Source organism: Tauraco erythrolophus, chromosome 7 (assembly GCF_009769465.1).
Source record: "Tauraco erythrolophus isolate bTauEry1 chromosome 7, bTauEry1.pri, whole genome shotgun sequence".
Taxonomy (NCBI): domain Eukaryota; kingdom Metazoa; phylum Chordata; class Aves; order Musophagiformes; family Musophagidae; genus Tauraco; species Tauraco erythrolophus.
In genome coordinates, this window is record NC_141471.1 from 52,322,087 (window position 1) to 52,339,574 (window position 17,488).

Genomic DNA, 17,488 nt, shown 5'->3' on the forward strand with positions numbered 1-17,488 from the left:
GATTCCTGTTTCAATTCCATCTAAAGAATGGTTTCATTTTGAAAAGGGCTGTTAAGTGAGTTGGTGTATGTCTATATACGTTTATTTTGTAAAAATCATCCGTAAGCGAAAGCTGAAGCATTTTTTCTTGAACTAGTGTTGTCTCTAATTCCCTCCGAAGAGCCAGAGACCTTTCCCTGTCCCTTTCAACGGCAGTGCAGCTGAGTCAAAGAATCAAGTACAAACTCTTCCATGTCTAGTTATATCAAGACTGATCTCTGGGGAGCCTGCTCTCCATGCACTCCTGCTCTGAGCTAGAAGCTCTGGAGCTGCAGCAGGAGAGGGGAAGAGCAGCAGAGTTTGGGAACAGTGCCACGGTACATCATCTCTCTGGCCCCTGGGCTGGCTGTGGCGCCTGGCCAGACGTGGCTGAGCGTGGGCAGCAGGGTTTGAGTCTGGTTCAAACTTAATTTTGTGGATTTTATGCCTGTTCTCCCAGAGCAGAGAACTACTCAAGCAAGAATCCTACCTCCTGCTTACTCGCAGAGCAGCCAGGATCTACTGTGGTTCTTGTGTGACTTTATAATTCGGCATTTCGTCCCAGGTTACTCAGAAATACAATGTTTAAATTCAGTGAAGTTGCTTTGATTTTACTGGGTTTGAACTTACGTGTTTGACTCTTATTTCTTGATTTGGTCTTAGCAGTTTTAGAAGACAGAGGTAGTACTAAACCTGTGTAAGTCTCCAGTTAAATGAGGGATTAAAACAAAAGGAATAGTAAAGCTATTCCAAGGTAATAGTGCTGTAGAAAATTGTTCTTTCACTTAGATAACCATCTGCTCCAAGCTGATGGGCTGTCTGTTGATAATTCGAAGCCTGTTCTTTGTCAGGGTTTTTTTTTAGCTATTGTCTTCTGCCAAAGCAGCTTTACAATCATTATTCCTTTGCATGTGACACACTCAGAGTTAAATCAGTCGTTATCAGCAAAATTCAAATATAAGCTTATACTGTGCTGCTCTTCCATTTTATCTCCGTAAAATAAATGTAGAATCATAATTTGGCCTTGCCTTACATCAGTAATAAGAAGGTGTACCTGTGGCTTTATTTAATCTAACAGCCATCAAATATATGAAAATAGCAGAAAAATCTGTAACAAGGAATTGTTTGCTGTAAGGCTAAAATGAAGACTAAAATCGCAGTACCTGACCTCTTGTGCTTGGGCTGGCGATGAGTCACCTGCGTTTTCAGAGCTGTGTTTGAAACCTTTGCTCTCAGTAAGGGAGTCGGTGGTTGTTCTCTCTCTCTAAGTAGGTTGTATTTATTGTCTGTCACTGTGTTTATTTTGCAGCCTGTTCAGGCAATGCAGCCGTCTTCTCAGTCAGTCCAATATCCAGCAGTTTCTTATCCTCCCCAGCATCTCCTGCCAGTCTCTCCAACGCAGCAGTTTTCTGTGGTACTAAAGATTTCTATTTTTTTTTCTCCTTTACTTGAAGTTGAAGTTGGGTGTGTGAGCATGAGCATGCCCAAGAGCCTCTGGGGAGCACTGCGAGGGGTGTCCTGCATGAGAGACCCATCTAAATCTCGTTTCCTTTAATGCTTTTGGTACTGACAAGCATTTTGTGAGAGCATTCCCACTGATACTGGTTACCTAACCAGGAGGATGATGTTAGGAGCAGGTCTCTCTACCTGGTTAGCAGAGCCTCCAGAAAAATGTTTTGATGTGTCTGTGATAGGAGCTTGTGTCTCCCCACTTTAAGATGAGGGAGCTTAAATTGCCAACTTGGACATTTGAGATTTGTGTTATCCCCCTTTTATATTCACAAAGACTGGAGAACAGACCTCTAGAAATCATTATTTTTTATTTTACATTATTTTATCAGTACACTAAATCCACTGCCTGGATTTATTCCCTGGTGATACCAGAGCACTTGGAAAACAGAGTAGCAATGAACCAGCTGCAGAAGGTGTGGTGTGCTGTGCATCATGACAAAGCACCAATAGACATGTATAATAAAAATAAATAGAGTCCTCCTCTGGAGTCTGAATCTGGCTTGGTGCTTACAGGGCTAAGATGATACTGTTGTAAAACGAAGCTGACATTTTAAGAGGCACTACAAGATTTTTTTCCTGTTATTTTCTCTCTTGCTCTGGTAATCTTGTTTATGACTGATTTTTTCCCAAGGTAAAGATGTCGCATAGTTGTAGTAAGAGATGGAAACAAAGCTGAACGGGTTCTTGCAGCTAAAATAATGTTATTAATGCCTGTTAGATGAGCAGTACCATTTAAAGGACAATAAAAAATGTTCTGTGCTGAACAGAAGTTTCGTAGCTCAGTGCTAATTCTCTTGAAAAGCATCTTGCAGGCTGTTCTAGTGATAGTCATAGAAAGGCTGATAATTTTAGTGACTAGTTTAACAGTGAAGCTTCACCTGAGTTAATGTCTTCAATGTACGCTACATTATACACACAATGTATAAATTACAGGGGTTTGAAGCTCTTGGTCTTTATTGTGCAAATCCAGAGACACTCCAGGCTCAGTGAAGTTTCTTGTAGAATCTGTTTGCAGTCATTTGCCATCCAGGTGACAAATATCCTAGCTTTTTAAAAAATAACTTCAGACAGACAATTTGTGTGCCTGAATATGGATGCAGGGTGATGGTAAAGTTAATAGCAGTACTTTCTTACACTGCCTGAAGATCTGCCAGGAGTGCTTAAAATGTTGGCCCACGGTATCTGCTCTCAGAGTGAGAGGGTGACTCTCTGTGCAGTCCCTGGCAGTGCTTTCCACAAACAAACATTTTTGGGTTGTTTTTTTTTTTTTTTCTGTTTTGAGGTTTCCTGCCAATAAATACATTGTGCGGGATGGTTTTGGAAAATGAACACCACAGGGATGCGAACAAAATCAAAGAGGCTCCTTTTAAAAAATAGCATGGATGTTCTAAGTGAAAAGCATTTTTATAGTGCTTATTCCCTATCGATGAAGGGATGTAAAGAAGGGACCGTAATTGGCATATTAGCACAAAATGGAGTTTTATGCTGGATTTATTGCCAAATAGGTACCAATTAATGTCGAGTATTTACAAGTCTTATGATATGGGCACACATGAAGATGCATAGACCTACATTTGTAAATCTTTGATCTTCACAGAGAAAACTTGAGAGCGTTGATTAGTGTGGATCTTTTTGCAAGACTGAACAGATACTGCCTAGAATCCTTGTATCGTTACCAGCATGTAATGAGACTTTGGTTCATTGACTTTATTTGGTACATTCATCCTACCATTGATTTATTTTTCTTTTGTCCCCCTCCAGTCAAATAAAGTACCTGTTTCTTTCCAACACTGAATAAAAAGCCTTGAAATAGCAACTGAAGGCTTAGCTTTTTTGCCTTCTCTGTATTTGCCTGAATCCTACTGAATTCCTCTTGGGATTGTTTTGAAACAGGTGAAATTACCAGCATATGTTCGGCTGAGAAGTTCTGTGTTTGGGGGAGGAGTTATTCATAACGTTATTTTCATGCCCTTTATATTTAATATGTCTTTTTTGAACACTGTAAAGTTCACTTGTCATTTTGGAATAAAAAGTGGAGGGGCAATGTAAAAGCCAAAATAATTGGCTTTTGTGCCAAGTGATGCCATTCACTTTGCAGCCTGGAAGCCTTTGTCAAGGCATTTATAGTCACTTTCATTTTAATTGCCTCCGTTTTTGCAGATACCCATGCAAAGTTTGACATGCATTTGAGTTGAGTGATTCCTTTTCCCCTCGTGCTCTGTTTGAACTTATTTTGTTTTGCTCATCTGCGCGCCTACCGCCGACGTCATGTCTACATCATTTTCCTACTGCCTTTTGCCCTGCAGCGAGATGACATGACAACACAGTTTAACCAGATGAGCTTAAGTCGTCAATCATCAGGAGACAACCCCGAATCACCTTCCGGTCCTGTCTACCCGTCGCCTCTCCTGCAGCAGCCTGCCCAGCAGACGGGTTACATTATGGCTTCCCCAAGTCAGCAGCTTCCCCCAGGAGGCTTCACAGGGTCAGGCCCACCAGTATCCCAGCAAGTGCTGCAGCCACCGCCCCAGGGTTTTGTGCAACAACCACCGCCACCGGCTCAGGTAGGCAAAACCTGCGCTACCAGTTCGGCACGGTGCTCATTATAACGTTGGAAAGAGAACAGCAAAATATGATCCAACTTCTAGATTGGTTTGGGTTTTTTCCCCTTGTAAAAGATTAGCGGATTTTTAGGCAGCAGGGAACTTGCAAAGTCTCTGTTGTTGCCTGGCTTTCAGCAATTCCTTCCCAATCCTCACACCATTTTCTGACCATATGTTCGTACTCCAGGACACATCTGCATATGAATATGAAGGAGGATGGTGAGTAAATATCCATAGTCCTTTTTCCCTGTATGTAATACCAAAAGAGCAACATGCACATCAGCCCAAGTAGTCGTTAGTCATATTTAATTGACTTGAACATGTGAGAAGTCACAGATCAGTAATTTTAACTGTCTTCCTGAAGACTGATTATGTTTTACTGTTCACTACCAAAGATCTCTGCTTGTCTCCTGGGTACCTTTACAGAATATTGAAAGTGATTACTGTCAAGAAGTAAAATGCACAGATGAGTTTCTGGCCCATTTTCAAGGCATACACTTTAAAAAGCCAAATTTCTTTATCCAATTATACATAACTTCATTTAAACTCTACTTTAAAATGGCATTAATAGTATTTCTTCTGTTTTCATTTTATCCTTTGGAAGGAAATACGTAAAAAATAAAGTAAAAAAAGTCACCGTTTCTTTTAATGTACAAGTAGTATAAACCCCACTGATTTTTTTTGTTTTACGCTTCTTACTGAAAATCTCCAGTTGTGTTTTTTAATGGGATTCTGTATTGCCACAGTAATGAAGAATTTATACTGTTACTATGTTTTAAGTGGGCTAGAGATCTAGTTAATTAGATCACTAATTAACAATAAAAGAAATTTGAAGACTACTGAGAGGACTGTGACATCCATACCTTCTGTAGTTAGAAACTACGCAGCCATGTTTTCTGAGACAAGAGGAGGCTTGCAAAAAATAATTTTTAAGGTATTGAAGTTCAATACAATGCGAGGCTTTTTTAAATTGAAAAACATTGCTAGAAAAAGATTTCACTGTTTGCCAAATAGAGCATTTAAAAAAAAAATGGGAGGAAAAACAACCTGAAGAGCAGAATCCCCTGGAGAATCCGTCTCCCCACCTTAAGTTAGTAAGTAGACTGTCCAGACTTCTCTCCTCATGTACAACCCCCCACCCCCGCTGCCCTCAGTATTTTCAAGCATCATTTAATCAAACCTCACAACACTTCTAGTGAACCAGATAAATGTGAGCACCTCCATTTTCTGTGCTGTCCCTGCAGCAGGCGAAGTGATGCATTTCCCAGCCCTCCCGGGGGGCTTTGCTGCGGGAGGGAAGGAGCTGCAGCATCGTGCTGTGGACACCGTGCCACATCGTCTGCCCCGTTGGGTGAGACCAGGTTTGCAGCTCACCCTGGGGCCTCTGCCAGACTGCCTCCTCGGTTGGCTTTACAGAGGCTGCTTCTGTGGGTTTGCCCGCAGCTCCTGCCTGCGCATGGCTGAGCCTTCGTCCCCTGGGGCAGGAGCGGTGAGTTCCACCCTTGCGCATGCCCCAGGGTGCAGGGGTTTGGCTCAGTCTGGCATAGCGTTACTTCGTGGAGCTGTTTTCCTTTGTTAATACTTGCTTTGGTGCTACTGGAGAGGCAGATGAACTTCTTCAGAGGACAAATGATGAGGAGGTGCCTTTTCATATATAGGCTGCTACAGGACCAGTACCGTACTGATGTGGCTAATGGCCGCTGTGTCTCTGTCCGTACCCCAAATACGGTATATACGGGTGCTTTGCTCCTACGTTCTAACAAAGTGGAAAGTTACTGAGGGCAGAAAAATGTCTTTGGGGTTTGCAGCAACTTCAGTTCTTTCACTGGGGAATGGTTTGTCTTCGGGAGGGTGTAGATAAGGGGAGAAATTCGGCGCTGTCAGCTTCCTCTGCATCCACTGCACTGCGCTCACTGTTCATCTCCAGCTTGTTGCTATTCCAAAAAATCCTTGTCTTGTTCACATACCTGTGTAGAAGAGGGCACGTGGTGAGAGTCAGTCCCTGCTGCCTGTGTCCCTATATCTTGCAAGCACAGTGGCCTTGGTCTGCTGAGAGGGAGAGAGGGCAGCAGCTCTCTGTGTCTGCATGCACAGATAGGAACTTCTGATCAACATTTCCAGTTTTAATTCACTCTCTTCAGCCCTAGAACATGGCACGGTAGTTTGGATACTACTTGTAGTACATGTATGGCAAATAGGGGAGATCCTTGTTACAAAAAGATGAAAGCCTTGGGAAGTAGTAGTTCCTCTGCCCTTGGGAAATAGTAGTTCCTCCGCCCTAACAGCTCAGTTGTCTGTGCAGGGCAGCTAGAGCCCAACTCCCTGTCCTGCTCGTGGCAAAACTTCACTGTGGCAGTGGCTATTGGCAGTCTGAATCACCTGTTACTCTTTTGGGCTTAGACGCAATAGTAAGGCTGCTCTTAGATGCCAAAGCAGGTGGTCTGAGGCAGGCTTAAAAAAAAAAAAAAAAGCTATAAAGATAGTAATGCATGCAAAACATTATGTGATACATCAATCAATGTGATGCAATCAATGTAAAATCACTTTTATATCTTAAATGTCGCTATTGAATTTATAGCAGTAAAAAAGAGGCCTGACTCTAATGGGTAATAAGTTTCTGTAAATGCATTGCTGATGAGGTTCTAGTAGGTTGGCTGTGGTACCCTGTATGCTTTTGGAAAACAGCAGTGAAAACTTGGGTGGAGGTCCTGTGAGTATGATCATTTGCTTTGGGAGCTGGAAGGAGAAAGGAGTGCTCTCCAAGCCTACAAATCCATTGGTACTTTATTTAAATTATTAGCTTTTGTGTTAAAGTTCAATTAAATGTGGCTCTACAGGTGCTCGCCAAGATTCTCTCTCCCAGTCTCTATCAACGCAGAAGCAGACTGAGTTTGAAATGACATGCCTAAGAAGTGGTGAGAGGACCCCTCAGGTTTCTTTTGCTCCTTCTTTTGTAGCAGCTATTTCCTAGCTTGACAGCAGACTAATGATTTAATAACCTGAAAATAATGATCTGTCTTTGGTCAGACAATTGGGGGAAAAAAAAAAAACCAACACCACAACAAAAAACTCAACCATTAGTCTGGGTTTGCTGAAAGGGACTTTTAGCAGCAAACGCCTGTTTGCTCTCTGTAGCACAAATAGCAAACATACATCTTTACTTTCTCTATTCTCCTCTATTTTCAATTTTCTTCTCTTTCTGATGGTTCTTCTATAGCAACCACGGGCCCAGGCACTTCAACAAGGATCCACATTTGGTTCTTACAGCACTCCTTAATGGTGCTTGTCATTGTTCTGCCTCTGCAAATGAAGAAATGGGAAAACTACGAGTACTATGCCAATAAGAAAAGATATGCTCCCTTAAAAGTTATTTTCACCTCTGACTCATTCTTTCTGGAGGGTATACTGAAATAATGATGTCCAAAATGGACAGGTGGAAAGGTGCCATAAATTCTTGGAGAGGCTTGGAGAAGTAATGCACATATTGAGGACTTTTTCACCTGGATTAATTTTGTGTCTTCGTTGATTTTAGCTGTCTCTTTGCAGAATCCCCCTCCTAGAGAGTCCATAGCTACTCTAAGACAAAATCTTTTTCCATAGCGTGTCTGCTCTAGGAAACTTCTTATAAAGAAGGTTGAGGAGTCACTGCAAATGAGTGGGTCTTTCCTTGATGATCTCAGCAAATTATATCGGAGGACATCCTGCAGTTGTTGTACACAAGCCATTATTTTTTGTTACTGTTATTGTAATTAGTGGGGGATGGGGAGAAAAATCCTTGAAGAATGAATGATCCCAATCAGTTAGAGATTGGGAAGAAATGGCATCTCTGTGTGTCTATACATCACTCTGGTTTCTGTTGTCTTGTCTCCCATTTATGCAACTGTGGCTGCCATTAGCAATAGCATCAGCATCACTAATCATCTGAATGAAGGTGTTAATCCAAACCTGGCTGGGTATCAGCATTGTTAAGAGAAAGTAGAATACCTGTCTGATGACACAATCGAGCTGCAAGTCAGCAGGGAGATAGCTTAGGAAAGTAAAATCAGCCTGAAAGATGTGTGGGGTCCTATTCCTATCATGAGGAATTAAAGGACATACTTGTGAATTTAAGGGATGCTGTTAGAGAGCAGTCCAAGGGAGAACCAGCCTGGTAATGGGTTTTGAACTGTATGTGGACAGAACAAAACAGAAAGCTAGTGCTGGATTGAGTCTCTGCCCATCATCTAGAGACAAAGCACATCAGGAGGAAAAAGTAATACCTGTTAATGCCATTTCATGAGTGTCTCTGATGTGATGTGCCTAGTCCTATTATAGTTTAAATTAAAGAAAATATATATGAAAGAAAAAAGAGATGTGTTAGAATGATCAGCCTACAAACAAGGAAGAGTATACACCTTCAGAATAAAAATATCCACAGGGGTAAGAATCATCCATCAACTATTTTCATGGTAATTATTAAAGAGAAGGGATTTTCATAGTGTCAAGGATTAAGATCAAGAAATTACACCTTTAGACTAAAGAAGGTAGTATGTATTTTGGTTACGGTCTCAGAAGGTCTTTTTTTTTTTTTTAAAGATAACCATATAGCTGTGTTGGCATGCTTGTTAGTGTCGTGGAAACCTCCTGGTTCTGTAAATGAAATATGTTATCATAGCAAAAGGTCTAAGGTTAGATGGTGTGTTCACATGGGAAAAAATTTCAAATCTAATTTGGCATGTCAGTAGGCTGCTACAGAAATGTAATGTTTTTGTTGAAGAGCACATAGCAGAGGTGTTAGTAACACTGATGTAACAAGAAACTAAAAAATTCAAGAGGGTCAGAGTAGACCATGTAAGTGATATGTGTTATCTCTTGTCCTGGTTTTGACTGGGACAGAGTTAGTTTTTCTTTTTAGCAGCTAGAGGAACTCTGTGTTTTGGATTTAGTCTGGGATTCATTATGAGAAAAATGTTGATAGCACTGATGTTTATAGTTGGCACTGAGACCTCAAGGACTTCTCAGCTTGCTGTGTTCTTGCCAGTGTACAGGAGCACAACAGGCTAGGGGGGAGCATGGCTGGGACAGAGGGTCCACAGCTCCCGTTATGATTTGAACTTGGATTTGGGATTGAGGGTGAAATTGGCCAATGGAGTGTTCCCTATCATGCAGCGTCGTGCCCAGTACATAGGTGGGGGTGGACCGGGAAGAAGAGCCTTTGCACTTCCGAGGTCCGTCTTGAGAGGGCTCTCTCTCTCGTACTCTCGGAGTGCTCTCTCTCACTTGTCCTTTTTGTTTTCGGGCCTCTCACTCATCTGGGATTGTGGCATTGGGACTTACCTGTTTTGGAATTCTTTACCGGGACAGGACAGACGTTGGTCACTGGGTGGTGAGCAATTGTACTGTGCATCATTTGTTTGTGGATACTATTATCTCTCTCTATATATATATATTAATATATTATCATTTTATCATGATTACTTTCATATTATTATTATCTCAACCTTCACGTCTTCTTCCCTTTGGCCCTTTAATTCCCTTCCCCATTCCCTGGGGGTGGGGGACGGTGGGCAAGCAGCTGTGTGGCATTTAGGTGCCAGCTGGGCTAAACCATGATATCTCTAATCCCTCTACTTCGACTGTTCACTAAAGTAATATCAGAGAGGACAAATAACGTATTTCAACTACTGATGCAGAGATGTGCTCAAGATAAGTGAAAATGGATCCTTCCAAACCCCTCAACTGTGAAAGACCTATTTATCCATGTCTATATTTTACACCAAGCCCTTCTTTTAATGTCAGATCTCTTAAAAATACAACAAAAAAAAACCAAAGCCCAAACTTCTTCTTTGCAAATCAAGTGTGCATGATTACTAGCAAATTCATCCATTAATCTTTCTAAATGAAATGATTGGATTTTTACCCAGTACTCTTACTCTTAACATTTTCCAGGCTAATAGATTGCACTCTGATAACCTTCTAAATGGGGTATATAACAAATGTATTCCAATGAATTGAGAAAATGAGAGAAAGGGAGAAAACTGTTCGACTAACTCTGAGGTGTTATACGTGTGGTAAAAATAAATACGTATTTCCAAATTACTCTAAATGCTTCAGTGTATGTATATGTCTTTGTGCTAAGTATGTTCAACTATAGACCTCACTTCAAAACCCATACTTTTTAGGCTATATTTTAAAGTTAATACCTACAGAATCTGAATCTTTCCACAAGAGATAATTCACATTGTTCTTAAATGCTTGTGTATTTTCAGATATCTAGGGGCTTGTCTGCACAAGGGAAGTGAAGAAGTTGAGAGTAAATCAAATAAATTTAAATCTTTTAAGTTAAATTAGGCTGCAGCCAGGAGAAGTGAGAGTATTTTCACAGGGGCTTAATAGTCTTTAATTTATAGAATATGGTAATAGAAAATAAAGACTATTTGAGAGAATGTCTACTTTGTTCCCCTGCTCAAAGGAAGAATCAGCTATTTGTGTGACTTTACTTAGGCTGAGTCTTCTCACTTCTTTCAAGTCTCCTATTGTAGAGTCTTTCTGAGAGCAATCTGGTTTCCACAAGATGGATTTATCACACTAAACTTGCCTGATCCCTTGTTTACACTGATGTTATGTTTGAAGAGTGATTTTGCACCTTAAATGTAGGGGCAACTTTCCTATACCTTGTGGCTTTTCTTTACAGAGAAACAAATTCAACATGTACAAAGGCATTTTGCTTTTGTTACTTTAGTGCGTAACCAAACAAATGACTTGAGGACAGGCTGCAGCCATTGGGTGTCACTTGGTATTGTCTGGAGGGAGGATAGCTTACAACATTTTACAGTCAAAACTTTGTCTTTCTGGTATTTGTTTGAATCTGGCTGATGTCATCTGGGAGTGGGGGAAGAAGCAGAAAAAAAAAATTTCCATTCATTCAAGAGAAAATGAATAGACCTTGAAGAGTGAATGGGTATTCAACCTCTTGACTGACAGGTGATATTGAGTGTCAGTCAGTCTAGGGGTTTCACCAGACCATTGTCGCCAAGTCCAGTTTTGATACTTCTTCCAGCACAGTTACTCATTCAGTAGTCTTCTACTTGTCCAATTAGCCATCCATGCCCTCTTGCCTAGTTTTTTTGTACCTGTGCCTTTTTTTTCCTCATCTGACATCATCTCTAGGAGAATCTGTGATCTCTCTTCTGATGTCCTAGCAGTATGCAAAAAGATGCAGTTACTCTGCTAATACTTTTATGGGTGATGAAGTTGAAGGGGTGTTCCAGGAACTTTTCCTCTGTGCAAATAAAAGTGGCAAAAACAGTTCTCATTTTTGTGTGGGGAAAAAAACCCGAAAGCATTCAGTGTGACTCTGTGCATATGTCTGAGTAGGATAAATGCTGAACAAAAGAAAAAAAAGAGTGTGTGATTTATAAAGAAATGCTGACAGATGTGGCAGAAGTCAAGAGAGGAGCAACGTTCTCCCAAGCCTGTATCCCTCTGCAATTTGTTGATACCATATGCTGCCAAACTCTGCCAGGTACCCGCAGAATCTACTGCAGCTGAAAATGAAAAATTTTGAGTGCTTTGTACTTGCCAAGGGTCAGTTGAAAACAGTTTAGCTCAAATGTCTCACCAACGATGGTATAGGATGTATAGGAAAAATCTTTAGCTTCAGTCGCCCTCAAACTTCATATTCACCGACCTGATAAGGTGATGTAGTACACGTTGCTCTATAACAACAATAATAACAGAAAAAAGAAGCCCACCTGGCAGGACTTGCTGACTCAATACCTATGCTCAGCTGCTGCAGGAAAACAACTATGATTGCTTTTCAAGCTGTAATTGTATTCACACCAAGTGCAAGAGAAGCTTTACAGGGAAACGTTCATGTAAGGAAGGATATAGCTGTTAAACAAAAGTGTGAATTTAATAATTGTTTCTTACAAGTGTTAAGGGCACACGCACTCCATCTTTCCCTCTATTTCGCTTCTATATATTTTTACTCCAAGCCATTCTTTGCTTTGAATTGACCATTTTCTCCAGAGTTCGCTTAATAGTTCAACATGCTGTCTCTATGTATTATGTTGATATGGAAAGTGTTGTTTGCATCCATTTTTCTGCAGCGTTTGATATTTTACTGTGATTTCTTCGATACATGTATGTAGCTTTTTATGCATCCTGTACATTTTTGCCTCTTTCAATTAAAATTCTTTTTCTCCTGTTTCTTAAAGTATCTGAGAAGAAATTTGGGCATGGATAGCCCTTTTCCTAGCAAAGCTGAAAGTAAGCAGCAGTTCTTGAAGAGACACAATGCAAACTTCTCCTTGATTACTGTTACCACTAATATGATTGACTTGAACTCTTTCTTCCCTTCCAGTTTTGTTTTATTTTGTCAATCTTTGAGGTTAGAGTAGGCAGTTAGCTGCTGTTCTCTCTTTCTCTGCAGATGCCAGTGTATTATTACCCATCTGGTCAGTACCCTACCTCAACAACTCAGCAGTACAGACCCATTGCCTCAGTTCAGTACAATGCACAGCGGAGTCAACAGATCCCACAGACTGCACAGCAAGCAGGTATTTACATCTGTTACTCGTTTCTTCAGCTGCTCATGGTGCCTTTGCTGATGAAACCTTTTGGTTGTGTTTTAATTCTAAATTAGAACAGTGGAGGAGAAAGCTGGTTGCTGTTCTGTTTGAGAATGTGGTGAAAATTACAAATTGAGAAACCCTCTGCTTGGAGATACCAAGCAGTGGAAGACCAGAGGTTGTGTTCTCCACCACTGCTGTCCTGCACACAGTGCCATGTCCTCAGTGTCCCTGCTCCACCTGACAGGGCACAGAGAGAGCCAGGAGGGAACTGGTGTGAGCAGTCACATTGCATGTTCAAGCCAGCCATTGTGGTTTGTCCTTTGTCATGCAAAGTCCCCAAACATTTGTACGACTCTACAGAGGCACTGGTTTGCAGCGATGCAGAAGAGGCTGGTCGTGCTCTGCCACTTTCTGCTCTCCTTCAACCTGGAGAACGGCCAGGTGGTCCGTGTGGTTGGTGCCCATTGAGACCAGCTCCTTGCAGCGACGTACAGCTGGAAGGGGGGCCGTTACACTGTAAGAGAGTGAGTAGCAGGTCTCACAGTGAACCGGTCTCTTTTCCTGCTGTGTCATGTCACTCCTGATGATGCCAGAGTAAGAGGGACATAGGCAGAGTTGGGCTGGTGCATGCTGGGGGAGAGCAGGGGTTGTGCTCATGAAAGAGTTCTTATTTTTCAAGAGAATAAACAGGTCTTCTGGGTTCAGAGATTCTTTTTTTTTTTTTAAGTTGTTGATTGTCTGTTTCTTTAGTGCACATCTGCCGTCGTAGGGTGTCTCAAACTGTAAGTCCAAGGTGTGTGTGGTGGTGTTTCCTGGTAGCGCTTGCAATTACAGACCTGCCACGTTGTACAAAGCATTCATCTTTCTGTTTGGATTTGGCAGAAACCCTTCTGAATGGCAAAGCAGGTTCCCTGCAAAGGCATTGATAGAAAAGTCTTTTAAGATGCAAGTCAAGAGCCCAGATGTGAGATGCGAACAAGACTTATGGGGTCATCGTAACCCGTCAACCTGTCTCTGTAATGCAACTGCTGGCAATTTTGTTCATACTCTCTCAGGTGTTCAGGGGAACAAAGACACATCAAATGCAGCTATAACTAAGCAATTGATTACTTTCTTAAAAAAAAAAAAATTGTTTGCTCTATATTCTAATAAAATGATTGTTGTTTTGGTCAGTGTTGGTGGTGGCCGACTGTCTCTGCTTTCATAACTTTATACGTTCCTCAGTGAGAAAGTGGTGAGATACTGCACAAAGGTCGTCTGTCTCTTCTGACTTCTCCTGCCTGACGATCTGGTACCATATTTATTATCTCTATATAGTGGATCTTTGAACCTAAGTGCAAATCAACTTAGATGACTATATCTGGGTCTACTGTGCTGTTATAGAACCATATTTATCAGTTTAATGCTACATCTGTAGCACCGTGGAGATTATGGTAAATGAAGTGCACAAAAGATGGTCTGAAGCACTTGAGTGATGTTCTGGAGAAGATCCAGCTATTTGATTTTGAGGAAATCCTAGTTTTAAAAATATATTGTAGCACAGGAGTTATGTTTGAGTAGAGACAATGCAGAGATGCAAATGCTAATTTTGTTTCTGTGTTTACTGCATCGTTTTCCTTACATGTTTGGAAAACATGAGTCAAGGAGTTTGTGTAAAATCTTTAGCATGTCAGTCTTTTCCTGCAATTCGCTCTTTCAGCTGCCTGCTCAGTTGGAAACATTATTCTTATCTCTTATTTAAAAATGAAAACATTGTGACTACAGTTTAGGCTCCCTGCTGTGGTGATGATTTTAAGCATTTAGCTGTTCTCAGATCTTGAGTCTTGGCTGAGAACAGATTACTCAAGCTGGTTCATCCTTTTGGGCTCAGATACATCCTTTCCCATAGCCGTCATCCGCGCATGTGATAGGCACGCCAGGGAGCAGCTTGCAGTTTCCTACAGATCCATTCTTGGAAGTGGTGTAAGGATCATTTGAATTTCTGTTCTACTGCATTCCTTGACATTTGGAAAATAACTAGCTTTCCAAAATGTCACACATAATTTGTACTAAAATAAAAGATTAAGTAAAGTATAGGAAAGTACAGTGTTTGTGCTACAGATTTATTGCAGGAGGTTCACTGTAAGCACTGAGACACGAAAAACCTAAATGATTCAGTGATGATTTCAGGTGGTTTCGTGCCCAGTGCCATTGCATCTGCTTTTCTTCCCATTAGCCTCCCCACACCCATACAGTTTGGTCCTCATGTGCCCTGTGGCCTCAGCCCACCTGCAAAATCCTCATCTCTTTTGACTCCTCCTTGATGCCCAGTAGCTGCTCGCAGGGCAGGAGACTGTTTTGACACCGCAGCAGATGGGCTGGTGGCACCTAAACGTAACAAATAACTGCCAGCTCATAAGGCAGCCTTCTGATGGTAGGGCAGGTGAAGTGGGGCACACCTCTCCTCTTTCAAGCTGCAGATTTTTCTGAAACTTCAGAAACATTGTGTCTTTTCAGCTTCCATCTCCATGTCAGATGCAATAGAAATTAGACAATGAGCTCAAGAAGTTGCTCTGACAGTTATTTGATGAAAACCCGCAGAGTAATCACACCATGTTTCCTTCAGAAACCGGTTCTAAAAAATAAAAACCACCAAAATGCTTTTAAACCTTCCTAGAAACTTGCACGTGGCTGGAAAATAGCAATCAACAAGCAAGTGTTTCAGACCCTTCCTGTGCAGACTGAGCTTTGGATCAGCATGTGAGCATGTTGTGCAGGAGCTGGGAATAACTAGGGGCAGGAAAATGAAGACATGAAGGAGAACAGTGCTGGCAATTCAGGAGTTTTGAGGATGGAAAGGGGGAACAGATGGGAAGGAGGCAGATGAGAAGACAATTTCTGAAATGGTTTCCCCCAAGAGCTCATGACACTTGCTGCAGCTTTGGAGAGAGGGCGGCTGTGGCACAGGCAGACCCGTGGGAGCCCAGGCTGTCTGCCCGTACCTGCCGGCTGGCTCGTATGGCAGTGTGAACAGAGAGGCAGCCTCAGCCTTGCAACTCAGGAAAGGTTTTATTAAAATAAAAAAGTTTGGCTGCTTGGAGGAGCTTTTGAAAACTTTCAAAGCAGCAGCAAGGAGTTCAGATCTTACTTTCCCCCCACTTTGGGCTGCAGAGGTCAAAGTTTGATCTAATGCCAGCAATTTGTTTTCATTTTTCTTAGAAAAGGTCTCTTCAGGAATGGAGAGATATTGATGACTTTTACAGCAAACAGCTGAAGTAAAATGTCAGTACAGCATCTGTGGTGGCTAAGGGAAACTGTGCTCTCTCGTGGCTCTGGAAAGAGAGCAATATTAAGTTAAAATGGCTCCAGGGCAGAAAAAAGAGATGAGCTTACCTAAAATTAGATTAGAGCTCTGGCAGCAATAAATCATTTGGAGAGAAAGATGAGAACTTTTTTGTGTGTTTATTTACCTTTTTTTTTTTTTTTTCTTTAAGTGCTGGCTTGTATGAGAACATAAGTGACTCATTTCTGGCAGAAGCCTGGTACAAAGACAGTTGTCCATGAAGAGTTTATAAAAACCTCTGCCATTTGAATTACATTTCTTTCTGTTCAATCCAAAATGTGGTATCTAGCGGTGTGGTAGTGTGGTCTGTAGACAGAAATACTTTTATTTCAGTCAGATGCATGCCATTGTTGCTCTTCATTATGACTCGTTCTTGTGTCCAGTCCTGTGCAATGCAAAATTTTTCGAAGTGTTGCCATTGACTGGGTGGGGACAAGGTCAAGCTGGTGTCTGTCACACCGTGGCATGCATAGGATGTGGTAGGTGGATTCTTAGGACACGTTCAGGTGGCTGTTCTCAAAACCAATATGCTCATTTTTCAAACTATTTGAGTATATTGCTATTACTCATTTCTGCATTCTGTAACAAATGATATTTAAGATACTGTGAAATGCCCATTTCTGTAACCACACAGAAGAAAAATATTATTGCTGTATTCTTTTCTAGCAGTACTCTATAAATTGCACATCTATCATCATCAGTATTTCATTCTTCAGTAATTATTTCTATATTGATAGTTTTGAAAGCTTTCAATCCTAGTTATGGTGTTTGGATAGGAAAATAGAGATACATTGATGATAGATCATAATTATTTGTATTTTATCATGTATTTATAATCAGCAATGTGTTATTTTATATCTGTGTCTGTATTTGCTTTCATTATAGCAAGTGCTATGCACTTTGAGGATTTTCCATCTTTAAAGTGCTTCATAAACATGAGCTGGATAAGTACAGGAGTATTACTTTGGGATATGCAACTGTTCTTATTGTCGTTTACAAATTAACAAGCTGCAACAAATTATATGGTTTTTTTCCTATTTTAGTTCGTTGTTGTATGTCTGCCGCGTGTTCCAGATTATTTCATAGCACAACAGAAATTTTGTGGGTAAAATAATATTTAGATTCTTGTTTGGGCCATAGTTCTAAAAGGCAGTTAGCTTGGTTGATTGCACAGTTGTAAGGTAAAAATCTGTGGTATGCGTTCTGCATCAGTAATGAAAATCATCTTTTGAGAAGATTAAAGCTGTAGTATTTGGTTGAAAAATCTTGTAGTCAAAAGTTTGCGCTATAACATTTCCAGTGCAATTAAGATGGTATTTGGCATTATTGGATGGTCTTTAATTCCTGCAATTAATGTAATGATTTTAGGATTTCTCGTACGTTTGCGAAGCAGCAAATGTTGCCATTATAACTTCTTTCAGTGCCCAGGTGGCATAGGAAGCCTCAGATCGCGTAGTGAAATCTCTGGTTTATCCTAA

At 41.0% G+C, this 17,488-nt stretch overlaps 1 protein-coding gene across 2 annotated transcripts in view; it reads left to right on the forward strand.

Moving 5' to 3' along the window:
- ARPP21 (cAMP regulated phosphoprotein 21) overlaps positions 1-17,488 on the forward strand; it is a 102,936-nt gene that overhangs the window by 51,858 nt on the left and 33,590 nt on the right. The window contains exons 15-18 of one of the 2 annotated variants that reach the window (XM_086615187.1): positions 1,328-1,432; positions 1,653-1,655; positions 3,837-4,094; positions 12,547-12,673. In XM_086615187.1, coding sequence (XP_086471313.1) covers positions 1,328-1,432; positions 1,653-1,655; positions 3,837-4,094; positions 12,547-12,673 — 493 coding nt within the window. The remainder of the gene's footprint in view (positions 1-1,327; positions 1,433-1,652; positions 1,656-3,836; positions 4,095-12,546; positions 12,674-17,488) is intronic. The other variant, XM_086615186.1, reaches the window with a different exon arrangement.